General features: G+C 37.3%; 1 protein-coding gene across 1 annotated transcript in view; it reads right to left on the bottom strand.

Moving 5' to 3' along the window:
- Positions 1-20,323, bottom strand: part of LOC308199065 (putative oxidoreductase ZK1290.5) — a 44,985-nt gene extending 24,662 nt beyond the window's left edge. Inside the window, exons 1-3 of the mRNA XM_080602541.1 lie at positions 20,192-20,323; positions 6,828-7,076; positions 502-603 (exon numbers count right to left, since the gene is read on the bottom strand). Of these exons, the coding sequence (XP_080458667.1) occupies positions 502-603; positions 6,828-7,076; positions 20,192-20,282 (442 nt within the window). The 5' untranslated portion in view covers positions 20,283-20,323. The remainder of the gene's footprint in view (positions 1-501; positions 604-6,827; positions 7,077-20,191) is intronic.
- Between the last annotated feature and the right edge of the window lie 134 nt (positions 20,324-20,457).

Raw genomic sequence — 20,457 nt, forward strand, 5'->3', positions numbered from 1 at the left:
GCCAGTTTGGGTGACACTTTCTAAAATGCAAATGAATCTATATAGTAGCACAGTATATGTTCTGTGGAAAAATATGTATACGTATACAGTGGAAAATGATATTCTACAATTACAAAAAAAAAGATCAAAATGAAATAAAACTTGGTAGCATGATTCATACACGAAACAGAAGAGGCTACTACAAAGATGTTCTGTAGTGGCACACACATTTCAATGTAATGTGTAGATTTCCTCAAGGAAGTATGCACAACATCATTAATCTTACAGGCAGAATGTGGCACTGTATTATTTGAAAGCGACACAAAGCTCTTTTATTTAGCTTACCAGAAAGCTAATGCTGCAATTTTCAAAGAGGTTCACATAATTTATACACCCAAACACAACTGAAATACGAGCAACCAGCTCAAATGACTTTTTTGAACACCTTTCATTACGGATTCCCCAAATCTTCAAGTGCATTCTAATTCCTTCTGCCAAGACAGCTTTTCATTATTACATCACCTTTCTCATAGAGCTCCTCCATCGCTGTCCAGGTTTCAGCTCGGACCTCCCGATTGCTTTTACCCGGAACATGTGCATCAGGCCAATGTATCAAATAAAGATCTAAAAAAGAAAGACTATTCAAGTCTCCAAAAAATATGTCAACCACACAAGGCAGCATTTTCCCTCCATACTGGCCCCCTAACATACTATCATCAAAACAGTTACAACTCCATGACAATTATTCCATACATCCACTCATTTTCAATGAATTAAATCTACAACATTTCATTAACAAGTAAAGGCGGCAGAAGCTGCACATCTGCCTCAGGCTTAGGTCACCATAATCAGAATTTCATGGTCACACTTGCATTTAATAAGCTTTTAACACATAACAAGTCCCATTTAAATCAAAGGGATTTTGGTCAATGTAGTTAAGACTGGACTACTGCTGATGTGCTACAAGCCTTCAAGTTTGGGGAACATAAACATTTGGCAGTTCTGTAGATGTTTTATACAATCTAAAAAGTGAGCCTGTTTTTTTCCTTTCTAAAGAATACTTCCATTTATGAATTTCTGTTGGAAATTACAGCACAGCTGCTCTTTCATGTAGGTTTTTGTTTTGGTTATAATTACATTGTTCCAGCATTTGTGATATTTTTTTTTAGCATTGCAAAAAAAAAAAAGATTTTAAGTGAAAAAAAATGTTTTACTACATTTTTATGAAATGTTAACATTTTTTTTAAACACAATTAAGATTTATAACTGATGAAATTCGCCAAGTTACTACTGAGACTGGGTGTCTTGGGATAGGATTTTTTTGCATCTTCTCCATGCAAGAAAACCTTATCTGCCTAGTGAAAAAGGGAGCCTTAGAAAAAAACAAAAACAAAAACAAAAAAACACTAAACATGAGAAATGTACATATTACCGGACTCAGAGTTCCAAATCAGATTATATAAATTTCCAAGGTGACAGGACCTACAACTCCTTTTTAAGTTTGTGGACACTGCTTATCATTCTGAAGGAGAAACTTAAGAGACACTTAAACAACTACATTTCTATTTAAATCCTAACCACAGATTCAAACTTTGGGCATCTCAGGCAAAGAGGTGTTGGCCTCTACCTCATATACTAGTCTGACATAAAACAGGAAAAAGAAACAAATTCATGAATGAGATCTTTGTGCTTTATAATACACCTTTTTAGACAGTTCAAATACAGAGTTAAGAAATTAAAAAATTGAATTGTTTGCAATAAAAAGGGTCTTTTGTTCTTTAAATGTATCACATCATTCATTTACAGGACCTCTCTGTGAAAACACATCCTCTGCTATAGTTTTATTTTATTCACATTTAAGGATTGCAATAATGACTAATATACTCCTAGGCTGGTATATTAGCTTTCCACCTCTATAAATACGAATTCAACCTTAATTTAAAAGGACAAGCCAGCATAAAATTCACTATAATACACTGCTTCCCATTTCGGTACATCATTGCAACACTTAAGAGTATTTTGCTTACATTAAAAATCTAATTAGAACAGTGCAAAATTTTGTAGATTAAGATACTTTATAGGTGTACGTAAGAAAAAATGATTTTGGATGTATCTTAAAAAATCATAAGCTAAATCTGAAAATCCTGAAAATCCTGAAAAGCGGAGAAAAGGTACCTTATCTCAGGTACACAGAGTAGAATGGTCTTTCTGCCAGGCAAGCACCAACCACCACAGCACAGCTAGAAGTGGAAAGAATAGCACAGTACGATGTACCTTGCAATAAGCAATGGAGCTGCCACTCTATTTAAAATAACCATGCTTAGTTTATTTAAGTGAGGATCTGCTTACTTCTACTGCGTGTTAGAAAACTTTACATAAGACCTGTGAACAGTAGGCACCTCACAAACCAAGCTCTACTATTTCATCTTCATTTATACACACATTCACACCTGCACCCCCACACTTTCTTTCTGGTGAAAGTGTTTCCCCCTGGGGGATTACAAGAACACAAACACCGTTATTTTCATTTTGGAGGCAAGAAATTAGTTTTGAATAATTTATCAAAATAGCTTAAGATTCCATTAACCAAGAATTGCGTAACTACCATTGAAGGTTTTTAAGAACAGACTACATTTTAGCTGACTACATTTTACATTTAGAATGATGTGAATATAGATTTAATTTTGTCTTGTAGTGATGGGTGGATTAACAAATACTCTGAGGTCTCTTCTAACCATATTCTTTTTTAAATAAACTTAACTCAAAATAAAAAGAGAATGGTTCACAGTATCAGGATGCACTTGAGAAAATCACAATCAAGTTTTGTATTTACCAACTTTTTAAAGCATCCCTTAAAGATAATCAAGCTGTGGTGAGGTGCAGTAGTAAATGAGGGCCTAAGGTTCAAACATCAAAACACAGCTGCAGGAAAAATATTCATATGTGAACTGCTTTCACACATTTAAAGCACTGAGTGGCTCATAACTTCTCAGCGGTTGTGGCACCTACAATCAACACAGTTTCTCTTAATTCTACATACAGCATGTTGTGGAAATAGAAGTTTGTGATTCTAATGAAATTGCTAACACTATATAAATATATATAAATATATATATATAATATATATGTATATTTATATAGTGTATACAGACACGCACACGCACACAGAATGAATCAGATCTCACTATAACAAATCTGCTTTTGAAGAACAGGCCCTGGATCATATCAAACCTAAAAGCAAAACCACATTTTTCAATGTTTTGCACAGTTATCTCAATGCAATGGCAATGCCTAGACCTTTTTTCATTAGTATTCGATTGGAACAAGAATCAACAATAAGTAACTTCCAAAACATTCTGAATTAATACACGATCTGAATTGGGTGTATTATCATCACTCAGATGCAAGAAATTACAGAGACCTATTAAACTGAATATGCTGATACAACAAAGATTTGCCCAACTCCAGATGTGGATCTGTGATAGGTTAAATTTGGTTGAATCTGACAAACTCAGAACAGTCACAAGGAAAAAAAAATGTTTATGAATTCAGTAACCCACAAATCACATTCAAGTAGAAGTTACTTTGGAGGTTTGATCTAAATCCTAAGGAATGTATTCTGCCACTGCCAAACCTGTAACATTTGCTGCCATTTCATATTGGTTTACTGTGACTGCTAGTTGGAGGACCGCATCTAGAAAATGCAAGGGGAACCTCTGTTATAACCACTGCCCACAAATACGAAAAAAATTCCAGCTTCTCATGGATATGCAATCTCCTGATTCGAACAAAAACCCTGGAACACTGTTCGCCTAATACCACTTGCCTGAAATTGTCTATTAAAAAAGTTTCATAATGGTGTTTTACATGGAACGCTCTCTTAAAAAGCAGTGACTGCCTCAAATCTGTTTCAACAGCTGGCATTTTCTACTGCTAACGCACAGATTTATCAACTACTATTCACCACATCTTTAATGCAGTCTGCATGGATGGACTGTAGCCTACGTGGTCCTCAAGGAGACGTTAACAAGACTTTCCTTGGAACAAAGCTCAGCTGCACAATTAGCTGCCAGGCCCCTAGAGCTTTTTCTTTTTCAGTCCCCTGAATGGCTAACTTTCCCTCTAACATAAAGGTGTAACTTATCTAGGATCTTGCAATTTTCTATATGAACCACGTATCTTTTTGGAAATACTGTGAACCACCATGTATTTGGTTAATATATGATGAAATTAGGAAATTCAAACTTAGAGTAATGCTTTGCTCCACATTTCATATTTCTATTTCACAGAAAAACTGCTGGCTAGAACATGCTTGTAACTACATAATTTACTTTCCTAAACAGTCTTGGACACAAACTGCTGTTATTACTAGAACTTTTCCTGTCATTGAATTTCATGCCCTCTCTATTGCACAGACTGGCCAGCAGAAAGGTGACGTAAAATGCAGGTAGGAATGAAAGCAGAGGTAAGGTATCTAAGCTTCAAGTCTACAAGCTTATAACTGTATTTGCAAACCAGTCTTCTGTATTCTATTTACTTTTGTTAAGACTTGTGACGAGCCTCAAAATTTCCAACAAAAAGCCCTTACTCTAAACATTTGTGAAACACTTGAGAAGTTCACGTTTCAAGGTACTTCCACTTTTTGTTTGAAAATCCGTCCAATAGCACCTTCCAGTTCAGGTGTGTTCAGATAGAAGATATATGACTCCCTAAAGCATGATGCTTTTTACAAACCCCGTGAAACATACCACATATTGTACCTCCTCTAAGGGCCTCCTTCACCAGAACACGTAGCACAGAACACAGAATTCAGCCTTATCTCTTTGACACAACAGCAGATCATATTGTGTCTAACAGTTATTCTGTCATCCCATCCCTCTGGTGGAGGTCACCATCCTCACTGACAGATCCGTGAATTGCACATGAAGTATTTCCTAACTCATCACAGTTTACAAAACATCAAGTTAAAACAAACTGAAGTCAGCATCGATTTAGCTCCCTGTGTTTGACTAACTGGTCATTCAGGAAGACCTTTATGAATTGTTCAAACACCTCCACATTAATGGAAGAAAGCAGAGGAAGAAAAGGAGGGAAGACAGGAGACTGGGGAAAAAAAAAAGGAAAAAAAAGTGTTGGATATTGGGGTAAATTGTGCAGGTACTTGTAATAATTTCTAAATCTGTCTTCATAATGTGAGCAAAAGAAGTCTGAGTTGAAAGTATCTGACAGATATGATGCTCTGTTTATGCCAGACCACGGAGTCACTCACTTGGTGACAGTATTAGTGCATTTCTAGCTCTCAGATTTTTTTTCCTCAGCTCACAAACTTCTGCTTAGCAGCAATCTCCAAGCTGAGTATTTGTGTGAGCACCTACTTTAACCAGTCTGCTACCTGAGAAAAAAGCAAATTACTGAAAGGAATCACTGAGAATGATTTCCTGGAAGTGAGTCAAGTTTTCCTCTCATTGGCATTCAGTACCAGTTCCACAGAAAGCACAGGAAAAAAAGAAAGCAAACACAAAACATAACAAACAGAAAGCAAAGAGAAGGAAACATGTTATTTCTCTATTTAGAGGACAAAACCAAGGACTGAAACTTTTTTTTTTTTTTTAAATGAGAGTCTCCTTGCAGTGACCTGTATTTGCATGGGACAGAGAAGAAGAAATATTAATTCATTTTGATTTACTCTGTACCTGTGCAGGCAGTTCAGGGATACATTTCCATTAGGAATGGAGCCAAAGATGTGCATATAAAAATCAAAGTCTTTAACAGATAGAGGTTTTGCCTCTTCATCTTGAAAAGTACCAGGCAAAAAAGCCAGCAAATACAGCACACAGCTGCTATCAATAAATGATTCCACAAAATCTGTACTTCAAAAAAGCTGTTTACTTCATTAAAGTTTGATTATTGGTAACAGGTGGACAGAGTGAGGAAAGAGAAGCATATGTGCATTTTCAGGACACTAACGTATAATGTTCAATTATTCCTTGATTATCAGCATTAACACTCAGTCCACCAGTGTCATTATTTTAGGTTATTACTTTAAATTCATCTTTCTGTCTCTCCACTTTCTTTTGATTGCTCTAGCTAGGCAGGAAGAAGTAAAAGCAGTTTAAAACATTTTCTTTTTTTTATCAGGGTCCACCACTCTTGTGATCTATTACACAGAATTAATTGTGGTCACTATTGCAGCTTGTTGCCTGTCTAAAACTGTAGTAAAAATATCTCATCTTTGACTATGAGAAGGTCATGACCAGGGTATAGTTAAAACTAAGTCTAACTCAGTGTTAAATTTAGTCTTCTCAAGTCTTATAGACACTTCTAACTTTTTCCCTGAAGTATATTGCAGCAGACATATCAAACCAAAGGCAGTTATTTAATTTTTTTTAGAAGTGTCAATAATCCTGCAAAATAACTTGTGGAAAGGACTCTCATTCTCTGAGATTTAGCAGACCACACAAGAGCTTTGGCATTTTTGTGTCCCTGCTAACAATATATTATTGTCAAGTCTGTGAATCCTTGTTCTTTTTTAGGTTTTGGGTGTTTTCAGCAAAATATATAGCACTCTTGTAGTTGAACCTCAGATCAATTTAACAATGAAATGCATTTCTACAAAAAACACACCTTTATCTGTTTTAAAAGATTTGCAACGAGGAAAAATTATGTGCTCTCAGTTATATGTATGCAAATTTCCTAGAGAATAAACAGAACAAGAAATTTGCAAAAGTGTAAAGGCAGAATTTGACTACTGTAATCTACCTGTGCTACAGTGTTTTACAAGAATTCATTCATCTTTCCAAACATTCACAGAGAAGACATGGTAAATGAGTTATATTAAAGATTCATACCAAGATAGTCAACACCAAGTCTTTCACATGACTCCAAGCAGGCTTTTTTTGTGTTTTCATAGCCATAATCACTATGCCACAATTTGGTGGTTATCCAGAGGTCCTCCCGGTTCACACCACTCTCTTTAATGGCTTTTTGGAGAAGAGATTCACAGCCGTATCGTTTTGCTGTGTCAATATGACGAATGCCGCATTTCTGTAATGCATGGACCACAGCATCATGGGAATAGCCACCTTGATGGGAAGTACCTAAACAATTAGAAAATTAGAAGTGAATTATGAGTGACATACTACTTTTTTGATTGTTTTTTCCCCCCACTTTTTTTTTTTTTTAATTAATATCGTCACAGAACCTTCTTTTTGAATTCTCACTTAACATAGCAAAGAAATGGGAACTGACATGCAGTGTGCCCTTACAGATCTCTAGGCTGTGAAAATACGTAAGATGCTAGGTTGTTGATGCTGATCAGAAAAAAGAAAAAAAAAAAAGAAGTAACTGTAAAGAAGTGAGATCATAATTCAGGCTGAAGAACACCAAACAGAAAATAGATACATTATGAAAAACAAGCATATGACGTTTAACTTTCATATAGGAGCACAACATTTACAGATGAAACACTAACAACATGAAACAAAATATATAACTTAAAAACAATTTACATTGCAGAAAGCATATCATGAAACGTTTACTCTTTTGAACTCCTGGTAGATTCAAGTTATTACTGCATTGTGGAACCCCAGACTGGGCCATGCTGCAGGTGCAATTCACGTAACATCAAGCTCAGCAGTAACCAGAACAATGGAATCCTGCACAGGAGTTAGAGAATTGGTACACAGGGAGTCTCAGTAACAAAGTCAAGTAACTCTCATTGTGTAGGTATTCACTGGATGTACAAAAAGTGTATTTTGCTTGTCAAGGGGACGGAAGGAGGAGGAGACTCAGCAGGAAAAGCAACCAGCAGGAGGACCGTCAGATAAAGAACTGGTTGAGAGCAAGGAGGATGATATTTCTACTTACCCTTTCCTGTTAGTTGTTCTTCCTGCCATGAGCCCCTCACCCATTCACCCCCACTCAGACTTCCCACAAACAGTATTTTCTACAGTTTGTTTGAGGAAATGCTCAGTCAGCTATTAAAGCCAGCTTCTAAGGTGATGTCTAGTACTTAAAGGCCCTAATTCCAGAAACAGCAGTCAGCACACAGATGGCTACAATGCTATCTGCAGAAGGACTACAGGTCAAAGAATAATATAAAATGAAATTTGTATCCATTGATAACTTTCTCTTTTCCTCCAAACATACTATTTATTTGTACATTAAGCACCGCTATCTGTACGTTATGAAATTAACAAGTGTGTAAGCTCACCCAGACAGTCAGAAAAAGGAAACAAACACAGTTACCTCAGATTCACCCATAGCATTTCCCATACCTGAACTGGCGAGAGAATGCCCACGGCAGCGTGCGACCTCCTCACACACACGTACGTGCACACGAGAACGAGCACTTCCAAAGTCCTCGTGCATGTACGACAAGCCAGGTTCTCCTAAATGCTTATCATTTTTCTTCCTTCCCAATCTTAGCAGGAAAGCCAATGGTACTTCTATCATCCTGCTCACCACTGGCAAATCATTTTAGCTATAATATGGGCTAATATACACAGACACCTGAAGAGCATGAAATTTTGCTGATCACAATGGGACAACCCGATTACATTTAGGATGTACAAAATTTGGAGTATTCAATTCTTGATTTATCTTCATAGATTTTAGAGTGCTAAAATGATTATATTCCTACAATTTTGACATGCATATCATAAGGATTTTACCTTCCTAATGTACACAAAGTTATAATATTTTAAAAGACAGGAAATTTAAAAGATTTTTTTTCTCCATTGTCACTAATTATGACTAATACTCTAACTGGTTTAATTTCTGAACCATCTACAGATAATGTCCCTACAACTTGCTTTACACCAAAAAAATAAGTTAAGCTAATTCAAATCACACTTTTAAAATTGCTATTTCACAATCTTCATAAATGTTTAAGAATTTGATGAATGCAACTACTATGCATCTATACACAAAGAACACACATGCAATTATTACATTATTCAGATACTAATTTTTTTTTATTAAAAATTATATAACTGGCATAGAAAAAATACTATACTTTCTGATAAGAATCCCTTTTAATAATCTGGTATCGGTGCCAAATAAATTAGGTTGCAATTATTATGCCTGTTTCTGGCTGAATGGACTTCTCTAAGCACAGAATGAATGGAGTTCATTTAGAGGTCTTGCAAATGAACTCAGACTCTTTTCATGCATAATGGATTTCAGTAAGAACATTTAGGACAAACAGCTTTTTTTTTTTTTTTTAATTTAACCCTTTTAAGGTAAAGGGGGAGAGTAGGAGAGAAGGAAAATTCAGGATGTATTTGTTATTGTTCCCCATTCCGTGACGGCATGCACACTTGTTTCAGAGGAAATAGAGACCAAGATTACCCTTGAGGGAATTATCCTAATTTCTGTTCCTCAAGATGAATTACAACAGTCCTGATGCACTAAATAAATAAATGCTTAAGAACTATTTCCCCCCTCCTCCCCCCCCAAAAAGAGAATCATGATTTACTTTCTCACTTTCTGGGGACCTTATGTCTTCATAATCTGTGAGAAATATGAAAATATTATCTGAAAATATAAAAACGTCCTCTGATATGAATAACTATGGCTACTTGAAATCAATGGAACCACTTACATTAAAAGAGTTCACGTTAGAGAAACTGCGGGCTGGATATTCAGAGATCATCTCACAGATTAATTCTCTTCTGACATCAGTAGGCAATAAAAACACCCAGCTGACAGGCAAAACACCTAGAAAAATACCATTCCTTTGCTGATTGATCTTTAAGTAGTCACTTCAGAAGAAAACTCTCAAAAGAAAAATATCAAATACTCTTTTACTCATGTTTACGTACTCACTATATGCATGTTACTATATACCATAATAAGCTTGAAATACCTTGTTCTATTAGTTTTATTTCTATTATTTCAACATTACATCAACACTAGGGCCATGTAACGCATCTTTACCAATTTCACATTGTAAATATACTAAAGTTTTTGGTGTCAGTACAACTTGATTCCACTGATATCTTATGACATGATAAAACATAAAATGCTGCCTACACACATAGCAAATGAACATACAACACATTTAAAGGTTTACTGCTGATCCATTCACAAAATGGTGTGCCTCTTCTGCAGGCTGGCTCAAGGACAGGCAGTCTTTACTTACTGTCCTTGCTTACTGTCATTGAAAGAGGCTGCCACAGTCTTTCCTCTTCGTCTTTCACCTACTTTTGCATTCACATGACTCCCTGACAAGCTGATTCAGATTGCTGAACAGCCAAAAAAGCGTATAGTTTTATAATTATTCAGGAAGCTGAATAACTCTCCAGAGGAGAACAAAACTCAAGATTTCAAGCAAGGAATGGGGAGAAAAAGAGAGCAAGAAAAATCCCCCTTTCAGCAGCAGTAGTTAAATAATTTGATACATTCCGTGTTTTTTACTAAAACAAAAAAGATAATAAGTTGTATTCAAGCCAACCACAAAGAGATCAGAAAGTCCTTCTCCACTAACTTGTCTCCTGGAGCCCTTCTTTCCTGATGTTCCCCAGCACTATCACCGGTGCTGCTCTTGCACAACCAGATAAGGTCACACTGACTTTCTGTAACTATAGCACAGAACCCAAGTGTTCTTGCTGCTGCATTTTGGCTCAGTTTTTTCTTAATCGGGTCAGTTACCCTGCATATCATATTTACCATCGCATGATGAAGTATTCGTTGCATCCTCTCTTCCTTTTGAGAGTGGAGGGGTTTTCCTTTGCAGCAAGTGAAATCAAAGTCAAGCTTGTTATGAAGCTCTCTTTCTCCATAATTTTCATAAGGCAATTGCAGAGCATTTCTAGTTATGAAATGTGGTTATACTCAAATTTAATCACAACCAATTTTATGAAATAACTTGGACATTTTTACTCGGATCCCAAGAGTGTCACCTAATAATGTGTACCTAATGGAGCAGGTGCCCTTGCAGGAAAGGGACCTACAGAGGTGATGGGTTTCTAGAAGAACCAGTAAGACAACGTTAATTGACAGGCACTGAGCAGACGAGTAGTACCTAACCAACCCTAAAGAAGTACTACACAAGTTTAGCTAAAACTCAGCCATTTAAGACCTAGGACCAAGCTGTATAAGAGTTGCAGGAATAACGGCATCTGGTGAGGCAACAACACAAAAATGCCAAAGGGGTGCTGTAACTCTGACAAGCAGGTGCTGATAAAGGTGGTTTTGTATGGATATGGTGCAAGAGGAGCTGCAGCTGTTGAAGTACATGCATGAATTAGCTTCTGACCTCGCAGGACAGTGGGGAGGGCCCCCAGAGCACTGCACTACGGCAGGTACTTCCATACAGTAACAGCATACTGGTACAAGGAGATTTACCAGAGAACTTGATAGAGGTCTAAAGTTACACTGACACACATTTTATGGCATTACAACAATCCTGCAAGCATAGCTTCATGTTATTCAAACACTGCTATGCTAAGATATTGCTAACAGACCTGATCTAAGTCTAGAGATTACCACCAAGTTTCTCTTGCCTCTGTAAAAGCTGTCTAGATATTGCTTTTTTTTTCTATTTCTTTTTGATTGAAGCTTTACTTTCATGTTTCAGATGCTTTTGCTAAATATAATCCGCTGCTTAGTGCAAAGGGGTCACTCTGGGACTGTTTTTCTCCTCTGTGACTCGGTTATAATAAGCTCAGACTTCAATAACATGAGGAAGGAAAGTATGCAAGCAGGATCTTCAACTCCACAATGCTACTCAGGCACCTAGGAACAGACTGCGGGAATACAGCCTAGGCACAGTGTAAGAGCAGGAGAGAGCCCTAACATGTTGATTATGTATGCAGGGAAAGGGAAGCCAGAATTGCTAGTTTTCGCTCTTCCTGAGAGGAAGGAAGAAGTGGCAATGAGCCACTGTTGACAGAAGTACTCTATTCCCTCCATCCCAAAGAGGGTCAGACTGTGAAGGATATTCAGATCACCTACCGTAACATTAAGGTGCATCTCTGATCTAGACACAACTTTAGAAAAGGAGTTATAAAAGCAATGTCACAGGATGGCTCCCACAACGAGCCCAGGAAATCTGCAGGCAGCACCCATTATCAGCGGGGTGCTGGAGCTCTGAAACCACCAATTCACTAGGATGTGTTTCTGTACAAAATAGTGTTTCAGTAAAAATACACTATCACCCAAAAAGCAATTATTTTTCCCCTGTAGGAATAAAGGTCTTTCCAGTTGAAAATGCCAGCTATTAAAATTATCCAGCTGTCATACACAAGTATCTTTATCATTCGTAACTTCTCAATTTATATGGAAGGACAAATCCTGACCTATCATTTGAAAGGTAGACTGTGAATGTGTAATTCACATAGAAATTTCATAAGCAGAGCAGCAGCACACATTTAAATGCCTTTACAGACAGACTGCCAAATGTTGAAGCCTTTTCTTTCACTCCCCACTTTCCCACCACTGAGAGAACTATTTCTCATTAACAACCAAATTGGTTTCAGATGCTCTGCTATAAGATGTTACCTTAGAAACCGTTTGGTAAAAGACTGTGGCTTCCTTCCATAGAAATCTCAAGCAGTGAAAAGGCAGATTTTCTGGCATAAATCAAATCCAATTTCTAAGGTTCACTAAACCTTTTCTCCTCGGAATAATGTTTTGTGACTAGATCTTAGCAGTTAATAGTGCACGAAGAATTGCTGGTGTGAACCAATTTTAAATGATTTTCATTCTATTCCCTTTGTTAATTCAATTGAAATTACTTCCAGTACTTATCATACCTTGATAGAACTTTCGTCTTCATAACTAGTAAGGATGATACGTGCTATATACAGCAAATAAAGAGATTGAATACAACTATTAGTGTTATTTTCCTCCTTTCTTATACATCTTCCTAAACTACTCTGTCTGATAAAGATTACATCGATTGATTGACAATATTAGAAATTTGGAAACACTTCACAATAAATGACAGACCTGTGACACAATTTTCCTTCTTCAAACAACTTTCAAACACACACAAAAAAAGCACGATCAAAAGGAAAAAAGAGATGCAAGTACTAAGTCCGTAGTTTGTACTTAAGTAGCATATTACCACAATCATTCCCACTGTGAAAGTTTCACTTAAGAATAAATTATATGTATCATTTACAATTAACCATAATCAGCACACAATTAAGTAAAAGGATAGCAATATTAAAAAGCTTAGTTAACCTCCGATCAATAATTCAACACCAATTAAAAATATTGTAAAGATAATACTACAGAAAAAAATAGAGAATTGCAATTTAGTGATTTGACAAAAAGAAATGTATGTACAATAACTCATTATTGTAAGACCCTAATTGAAGATGATGTTCAAGCTGATGGCTAATTTGTTACACCGTAATAGTGCCCTTGACGCCTACTCAGACTACCCAGAAAGCAGGTGCAATTGTGAATCACGGCAAGCTCCCACTGCTGATAAATGATGGCACTGGAAGGTCCGAGCCTTGCAGCATCCCGCTGATACCTAATGGCATTCACAAGTTCAAAGGACAGCAGCAACGCAGCTATCCGCGGGGCAAACAAGCTGAACAATACAGAACATTTTTGATCAAATGCTTTTTATCCACATCATCTAAGAACTTAAAACGTATTTTCTCAAAGCTCAGAAGATAAGCAATGTTTCTTGTAGCCCCTCCTCTCGCACTGCACATTCAACCTCAGACCAGCGTGCACTAGAATGCAAAGTCCATCCATTCAGGCGTTAAGCCTAGGCAACAGAGCTTAGTTATGAAACTGATGTAAAGCCTCAAAGATACCATTCCCCTTTCTCTCCTCTCTCCCGCCTGTAATGAGGATTTTGTATCACACTCTGTGCTGGAGGCACTTTGCATAAACACCAGAAGAACTGAAGAAAGTTTAGGAACCAGTACCTCCCTCCTCCCCATTTGGAGGCACGAGGAACTACTGCAATTTCAGTTACAGCAGCATGTGACTTCACCATTCAGTGCTGCCAAAACTATGCTAAGGAGCTCTGGCAAAGAAAAAAGGTATGACAACTAAAATCTGCTCTATGAAGGCTGAAAGATAAGTCAGACTTTTTTTCCCATCAAGTTTTATATCATTTTTCTACATTACAGAAACACGGTGAGAGACAAAAGTTAAATACCCTGGAGCTTGCTTCTCCGTTCATTTCAGGCTGGTTACAAATAATTCGTTCATCTAATGAGCCATTAATCTTGTATGATTTGAAAGTATTACCAACAGAGTTTCCTACACTTTCTTCATGACGTCTTTCCTCGGAAAATGAGCCTTGGGACTGTGGCTACAATTACTCTCAAGAATCTATAAGGTTCACTTGAACTGCATTGCCTTTATTACAGTAATTATTGGCACTAGAGTGCACTTAACTGATATTTAGGCCGTCCATTTCTTCTGCTTCATGTGGGTAACTGTAAGATACACGTTTGCCACAAAGTGATCACAGAATTTTTATTATAAACTTTAAATTTCTTTCAGTTCTATTTTATGCAAGTGATTTAAAAGTATAGTCCTGAAGTCCTTATCAGGAACATTAAGTATTCTTCTCTAGATTGAACTTATTTAGAAAAAATAAATAAAAAAATCAAATAAACCCTCTGTTCTGGATGAACCAAATAGTAAAAACTAAACTTCTGCAGGATATATTATACATTTTTTTAAAGCAGTAAAGACTAACTTTTTTAAACTTCTTGCACAAAATGACCAGGTAAAAGCCAAAATGGGCAGGTTTTAACACCAGAGGATTAAATATAACTTTCTGGGAGTAGAAAATGGTGTTTGACTATTTTTCTATGATCTATGAAAATGTGAATAAAGTATTTTTCTATTTAATTCACATACTTATATAACTCTAATGCTAAAGAGGTTTTGGAGTTTTTCTGGCAAATGGAACACATGAAGTAATATGACATTGAAGATTAAGAAAACTGTCCTTTTTACAATCAGGCTCAAGGTAAAATACCCTGTAAAAATATAAAAAGTTGGCTGCAAAGATTTGTAGCTATACAAAGAACAGACAAAGCAACAATTTCCTCCAGAAAAACAAACAAACAAACAAAAACCACATTTATTTCTGTACTGCTCTGTACTAGGTGCACTCTGATATAAGCAGAAACTTGCCCAGTATTTTCCCTCAGGTGCATTTACTAACACCCTTCAACACAACATTTGTACAGCGTTTAGTCTTTTTAGGAGGTCAGTACATTTTGTCAGGTTAGGAGAGGATGCACATTTTACCCCACCGTCTCCAAACATATACCCCCATGGAACATGGCCACATTTTGTACATATGAGAGAAGTTAAATATATGGAGGCCCTCAAAGCTCAAGTACAACTTCTCAAGGTCAGATCTCCTGAAATGGTGGATGAATTGAAGCACAAAGATTTATAGTTGTGGCATTTTGTTCATCACAAGAGGCTATTAAGGAAACTTGGTAACCATGGGTGAGAAGTAAACTCCTGACAGAACTGGGGAAAAAAAAAAAAAAAAAGTTGAGACATAAAACAAAGGGCAGAAATAAACAGCCAATTCTTATTACGGGGTAAGATTAATAGGGGGGAGTGCCATAGGTCTTGGTATCAAGACCACTGTTCCATAAATTTCCTTAAGAACTGAAACCATGAAAAAACAAGAGCCATGGGAAGGAAAAAAAAAAAAAAAAGCAGTAACAGTTGAGAACAAGTGAAGGCTTGAATCTGCTGCCATTGAACTGAGAAGTAAAATCTTATTTGATTCCAGCCCCAGAAGGACTGGGTCTTTTTTCTGAGCGCAGTTAAGTTTAAAAATGACTATGAGCAACTCTATGATTAATAATAAAGCAGCAGATAACTATGTTACAGCAATGCATAATGGAAGGAAATATTAAGATACTTCTACTCAGCATTAAGGTTCAGATTACACATAGCTTTTTGAGGAGAAAAAAAAAAAAAGCAAAACTCAATGTAATGAAAGTGGAGTAATTTGATTTTATGTTTTTTTCCATGGGGAAAACCTCCCTCCTCACACAAGCATGTAATTAATTTTATACTTTGATAGGAGGGGATCATGAGATGACTTTTTTTTGTTTTAAAATCTTATCAAGTTACTACTTATGCTGAAACTTGAGAATTATATAGAAAAAAAAAACTTTACAAGAAAACATTCTATGTATATTTGTGGTATCACCAACAAATTTTGTCAGGAAATCACATGCTATTTGGCCAAATCCCTGAATTTCATGATTGCTATCCCCACATCCTAGCTCCTCAAGAAAAAAAAAACAACTTTTCTGAAGGGAATCGAGAAAGCCAGAACAAGTCTTAAGAGATGGCTATAACTGAGGTTTTGGGGAACTTTTGTAGTACACGAATGTAATTTTATTTTTTTTAAACAGTCACGTACGGAGCTTCCCCATTCGCAAAGTTTTAAAATGCACTGGTGTGCTTATTTTTAGTTGGAAAATAGAATAAAGCATTCAGAGAGGCATAGTGGTGAACAAATTAAATACTTTTTAGCACTAAGAGACTTTATCATCAAGTCTCCCTCACATCACAAAGCTTTCCAACAAAGGGCAATGTCATGCTGAATTCAACTATTCAGCACATACATAATCTTGAAAAAGTTTCCTAATATTTTAGTTACGGGAAGAAAAGTCCTCATGCTACTGAAGTATATCCAAATGCATTAGAGGGTAGCATTTTTACCCACCAAGCTTTAAAAAAAGGAAAAATAAAAAAGAAGGAAGTGGCAATTTTCGAAGTGGAGGCTTCCTACATAGCCGTAGTAAACATGAACAATACAAACTGTATGAACTATTTTTCCAAAGCCCAAAGAGGACAATATTTTGTGTACAACTTTGACAAGTGATCCATTCTCAAGAGTGTTGCTTTAGATAAGGACCAAGTATCCTGTAGTTAAATTAAGACAATACAAGAATATGCAATTCCCTGCTACAGTACAAAGACTCACAGCAAAGTATGCAATACTTGGCAACGTGTAGCTCCTATGCAAAAGTGTAACTATAACAACTTCAAAACTGTCATTTTATACCAGTTATTTGCCCTAGCTTTTTGTTTTGTTTTGTTTTTTAAGGTAAATCTTGCAAATACAGAAAGAAATTATAGTTATCCCATTAGCACAGTAAACTTATCCATTTTCTAAAGCAATCTAAAGCCATTATGAACTAGTGTACTCTCCTGGGCATACTTTTACACTTGCATCAAGCATTAGGGCCAAAATAACAATTATTTTCAGACAAACCTACTCTACTTTCTACTTGAAAGCCTTTGTAATGAAAATTACCATTACCTGTAGACACGTCTGACCCCCCTGCATGTGAATAATACTGTCTAAAACAACTGTTAGAATTGGAACATAAGAAATATAAAGTTATCAACAGTTTTTAAAATCACGCAATAAACAAGAAAGATGTAGATCATTTCTCTTTGTTAAATAAAACTTCAGCTATACAGCTGAAAGGTGGGCTGCCTTAAAATAACTGGTAGGTATCTGAGGAAAGACTTCCTGTTTTACCATTGCTAGCAGACTTGTTTTTCTTCTGGACACAATACAGATACGACACAAAATCTGAATACGCATGTAAGTAAATACAGAATTTTGGATGTACAGATTTTGGCACATTGCTCCAAGTAACCTTTCAGACTGATCATAAATTTTGCACACTGTATAACCTGTGGTATACAAATCCATCATTCTCACTAGAGACTGTAAACTAACCAAAGAACACTCAACTTCCTTCTTTCCTGTCTCCCCTTTTTGCATCAAACCATGAAAAACTTACCGCACTTCTCCTATACAAATTAAGAAGCCAAAGCAGCTGTGACATAGAAACCCATTCTTAAAAAAGAAAACCCTGTTAAAAACAAAAACACTTTTTAACATCTGAAGCTTGAACAGGAAAAGCAGGTATTTTTAATAGAATGCTATCCTAGACAGTTGTTGCACTCTCTCCTGAGTAAAGTGCTCTGACTGAAAACATGTTAAATGCTTCCCACTGCAGCTCTCAGCTGCTCTATGAAAGGGGTTTGACCAACTTGGAAATAACTTTCATATCTTTCTGGCCTGCCTTACGGTTGACATGACTGGATAGTTACAACTACCTTAACATAGGATATTCATCTTCCTAAGAGCTTCACAGAGAGGAAACATACATGCTCGTTACCTTGAAGATGACTTACCATAGATAAGTTATGCCTGCATGCTTCGAAGGGTAAGACGATCAAATCTTAAATCCTGCAGAAAATGCCTTCTCATTGAGGAAAGTTCTTCTCTAGTTTATTGCTTAGTGATTTTTTCTGAGCCACAAACATTAGTTAATTATAGTGAGGTTCTAACAAAAATAAGCCATTAAGTTGTAAAAGTGTAGTAAGTGGGAACATCTACTATAAAGATCCCATTGTGTTAGGCTGCGTATCTTGGTATTTATAGCTTGACCACAAATGCAAGTGTGGTGAGTCTTGAGTTTAGGTTTTTCTTTGTTTGTTTGTTTGTTGTTGTTGTTTAATCTGCAATGTTTTTGCAGTGTCTATCATGGATTTCTTAAAATTATCTGACTAGTACCTACCTATTATAAGGTCCTCAAAAAGCTGCAGAATACATAAGCAATATGTCAAATGTTACTCTATCAAGACAAGAACAGAAAAGTGAGGTCAAAGAACCAAATCCTGCTCTTTTGTGACAACGCTGTATGTCAAGGGAAGCTCCTTGAAAGCTACAACTGACAGAATTTATTGGGCCAGAAATTTTCAAACTTAATTTTCTTTATATTCTATGTTGTTATCCATTTTATTGCATTTGAGTTTAGGCTGATAATGAACTACTCAGCACTTACTAATATAACTAAAGGACAAGAATGTGATTTTGTAGTGAGTGCAAAGGAGTCTTTCTGCCTGTTTACTTTCTAGTCTGCTTCTTCTTCCAACCACCTAAGTAATGGGTCACAATCTCCAGTAGAAAAATGATGACTCTGTACATAACCTGAAATACAGTTCAGCATATACTGAAACGATGGACGTAAGACTGACTCCATTCTTTAAAAAGACCACTTAAACTTTTCTTATGTTTGTAAAAAATCTTTAAGTCAATTAAACTGTCGAAAAACCGTCACAGGTTAGAGAAAAGAATTCAATGAAAGGAAGAAAACCTGTCCTTCTGAGCAACATAGGCCCCTTTGCTCACTACGTAAGGGACTATGTAAGGGATGGCTGCATGGAGTACTCTTGGTAGATACTAAACTAACAAGTTCATACATTGGGTATATACACGCCACATGCTTATGAACACACGTAATGCATATAAGTGCACGTGGTAAAAACTGTTAGCAACATTTTGTAGACTTTTAAATCCTTTTCTTGCTGATGCTGAGTTGCTAAGACTATTTAAGTCTGTTCAAATTATTTTGGATGAGCATTGCTAACTCTAGCTATTCATATAGTGTTTCTGGATGAAAACTTAACCCTATTAAAATGAAAAGCCAACTCCTATCAACTTAAATGGCTTAATATGCTCTAAGATCCTAAGCTCCAATTTTGTCCTGCTTTACACTAATGAAAATCCTAAATAATTGCTCTGAAGTCAGTACACAGTCATGGGATAAAGACGAAAAGAGCACACGGGTCATTTTATTTTATTGCTTAGCCTGATACTTGTGTGACTGATTAGCTCTGGTGTCACAGACAAAGAATGTAACTGTCTTTGATTTGTACGTTTATCTAAAACAATGAAAAACCTGGGATATCAGATCAGTCCATGACAAAATTGTATTGTGAAGGTAAGGGTGATTGGTAAGGGTACTCACGTTTTAGAGTATGTTATCAATGAAAGAGGCATCTGGAAAGATTGCAAAGAAGAGACAGAAAGAGATCCTCAAATACCGTGCAAAAGCTCCAAGAGAGAAATTAACTACTTATTTTTACCACCAATAAAAAGTAATTACTGTAAATATGTGGCTATATAAACAACTACATAAAAAGACAACTCTTCGCTAAAAATCAGGAAAACCAGATGAGGTGAGCAATGGCCCCCCCCCGTTCTCAACCTGCGGCCTCCCCCGCACGGGACGTAGCGAGGCGGCGGCGCCTCCCCGGGCCACCGAGCGCTGCGAGCCCCCGCGGCTTGAGCCCTCGCCGCCCCCCGGCCCCTCTGTGCGTGGTGGAAGCTCCTGGGGTGCCGCCTGCGGCCGGGCCCGCCGCCAGCCCCGCGGGGACTCACCGAGCCCCAGCACCGGGATGCTGCAGCCGCTGCGCAGCAGCACCACGGGGCGGCCCCGCACCTCGCCCCCCCCGGCCGCTGCCGCCGCCATGTCGGGCGCCGGCGACCCGCGGCCTACAACTCCCGGCGGCCTCCGCGGCCGCCCAGTGCCGCAAAGCGTGGCGTTGGCGGGAGGCAGGTGGGCCTCGGGGCCTTGTCGCTGAGGCCGGGCAGGGCGGGCGGGCGGTGACAGGAGCGGCCGGTCCCGGCTCACGGCCGTTTCCCTC

The sequence above is a fragment of the Anser brachyrhynchus genome, assembly GCF_964034855.1.
Source record: "Anser brachyrhynchus genome assembly, chromosome: 8".
Lineage (NCBI taxonomy): Eukaryota > Metazoa > Chordata > Aves > Anseriformes > Anatidae > Anser > Anser brachyrhynchus.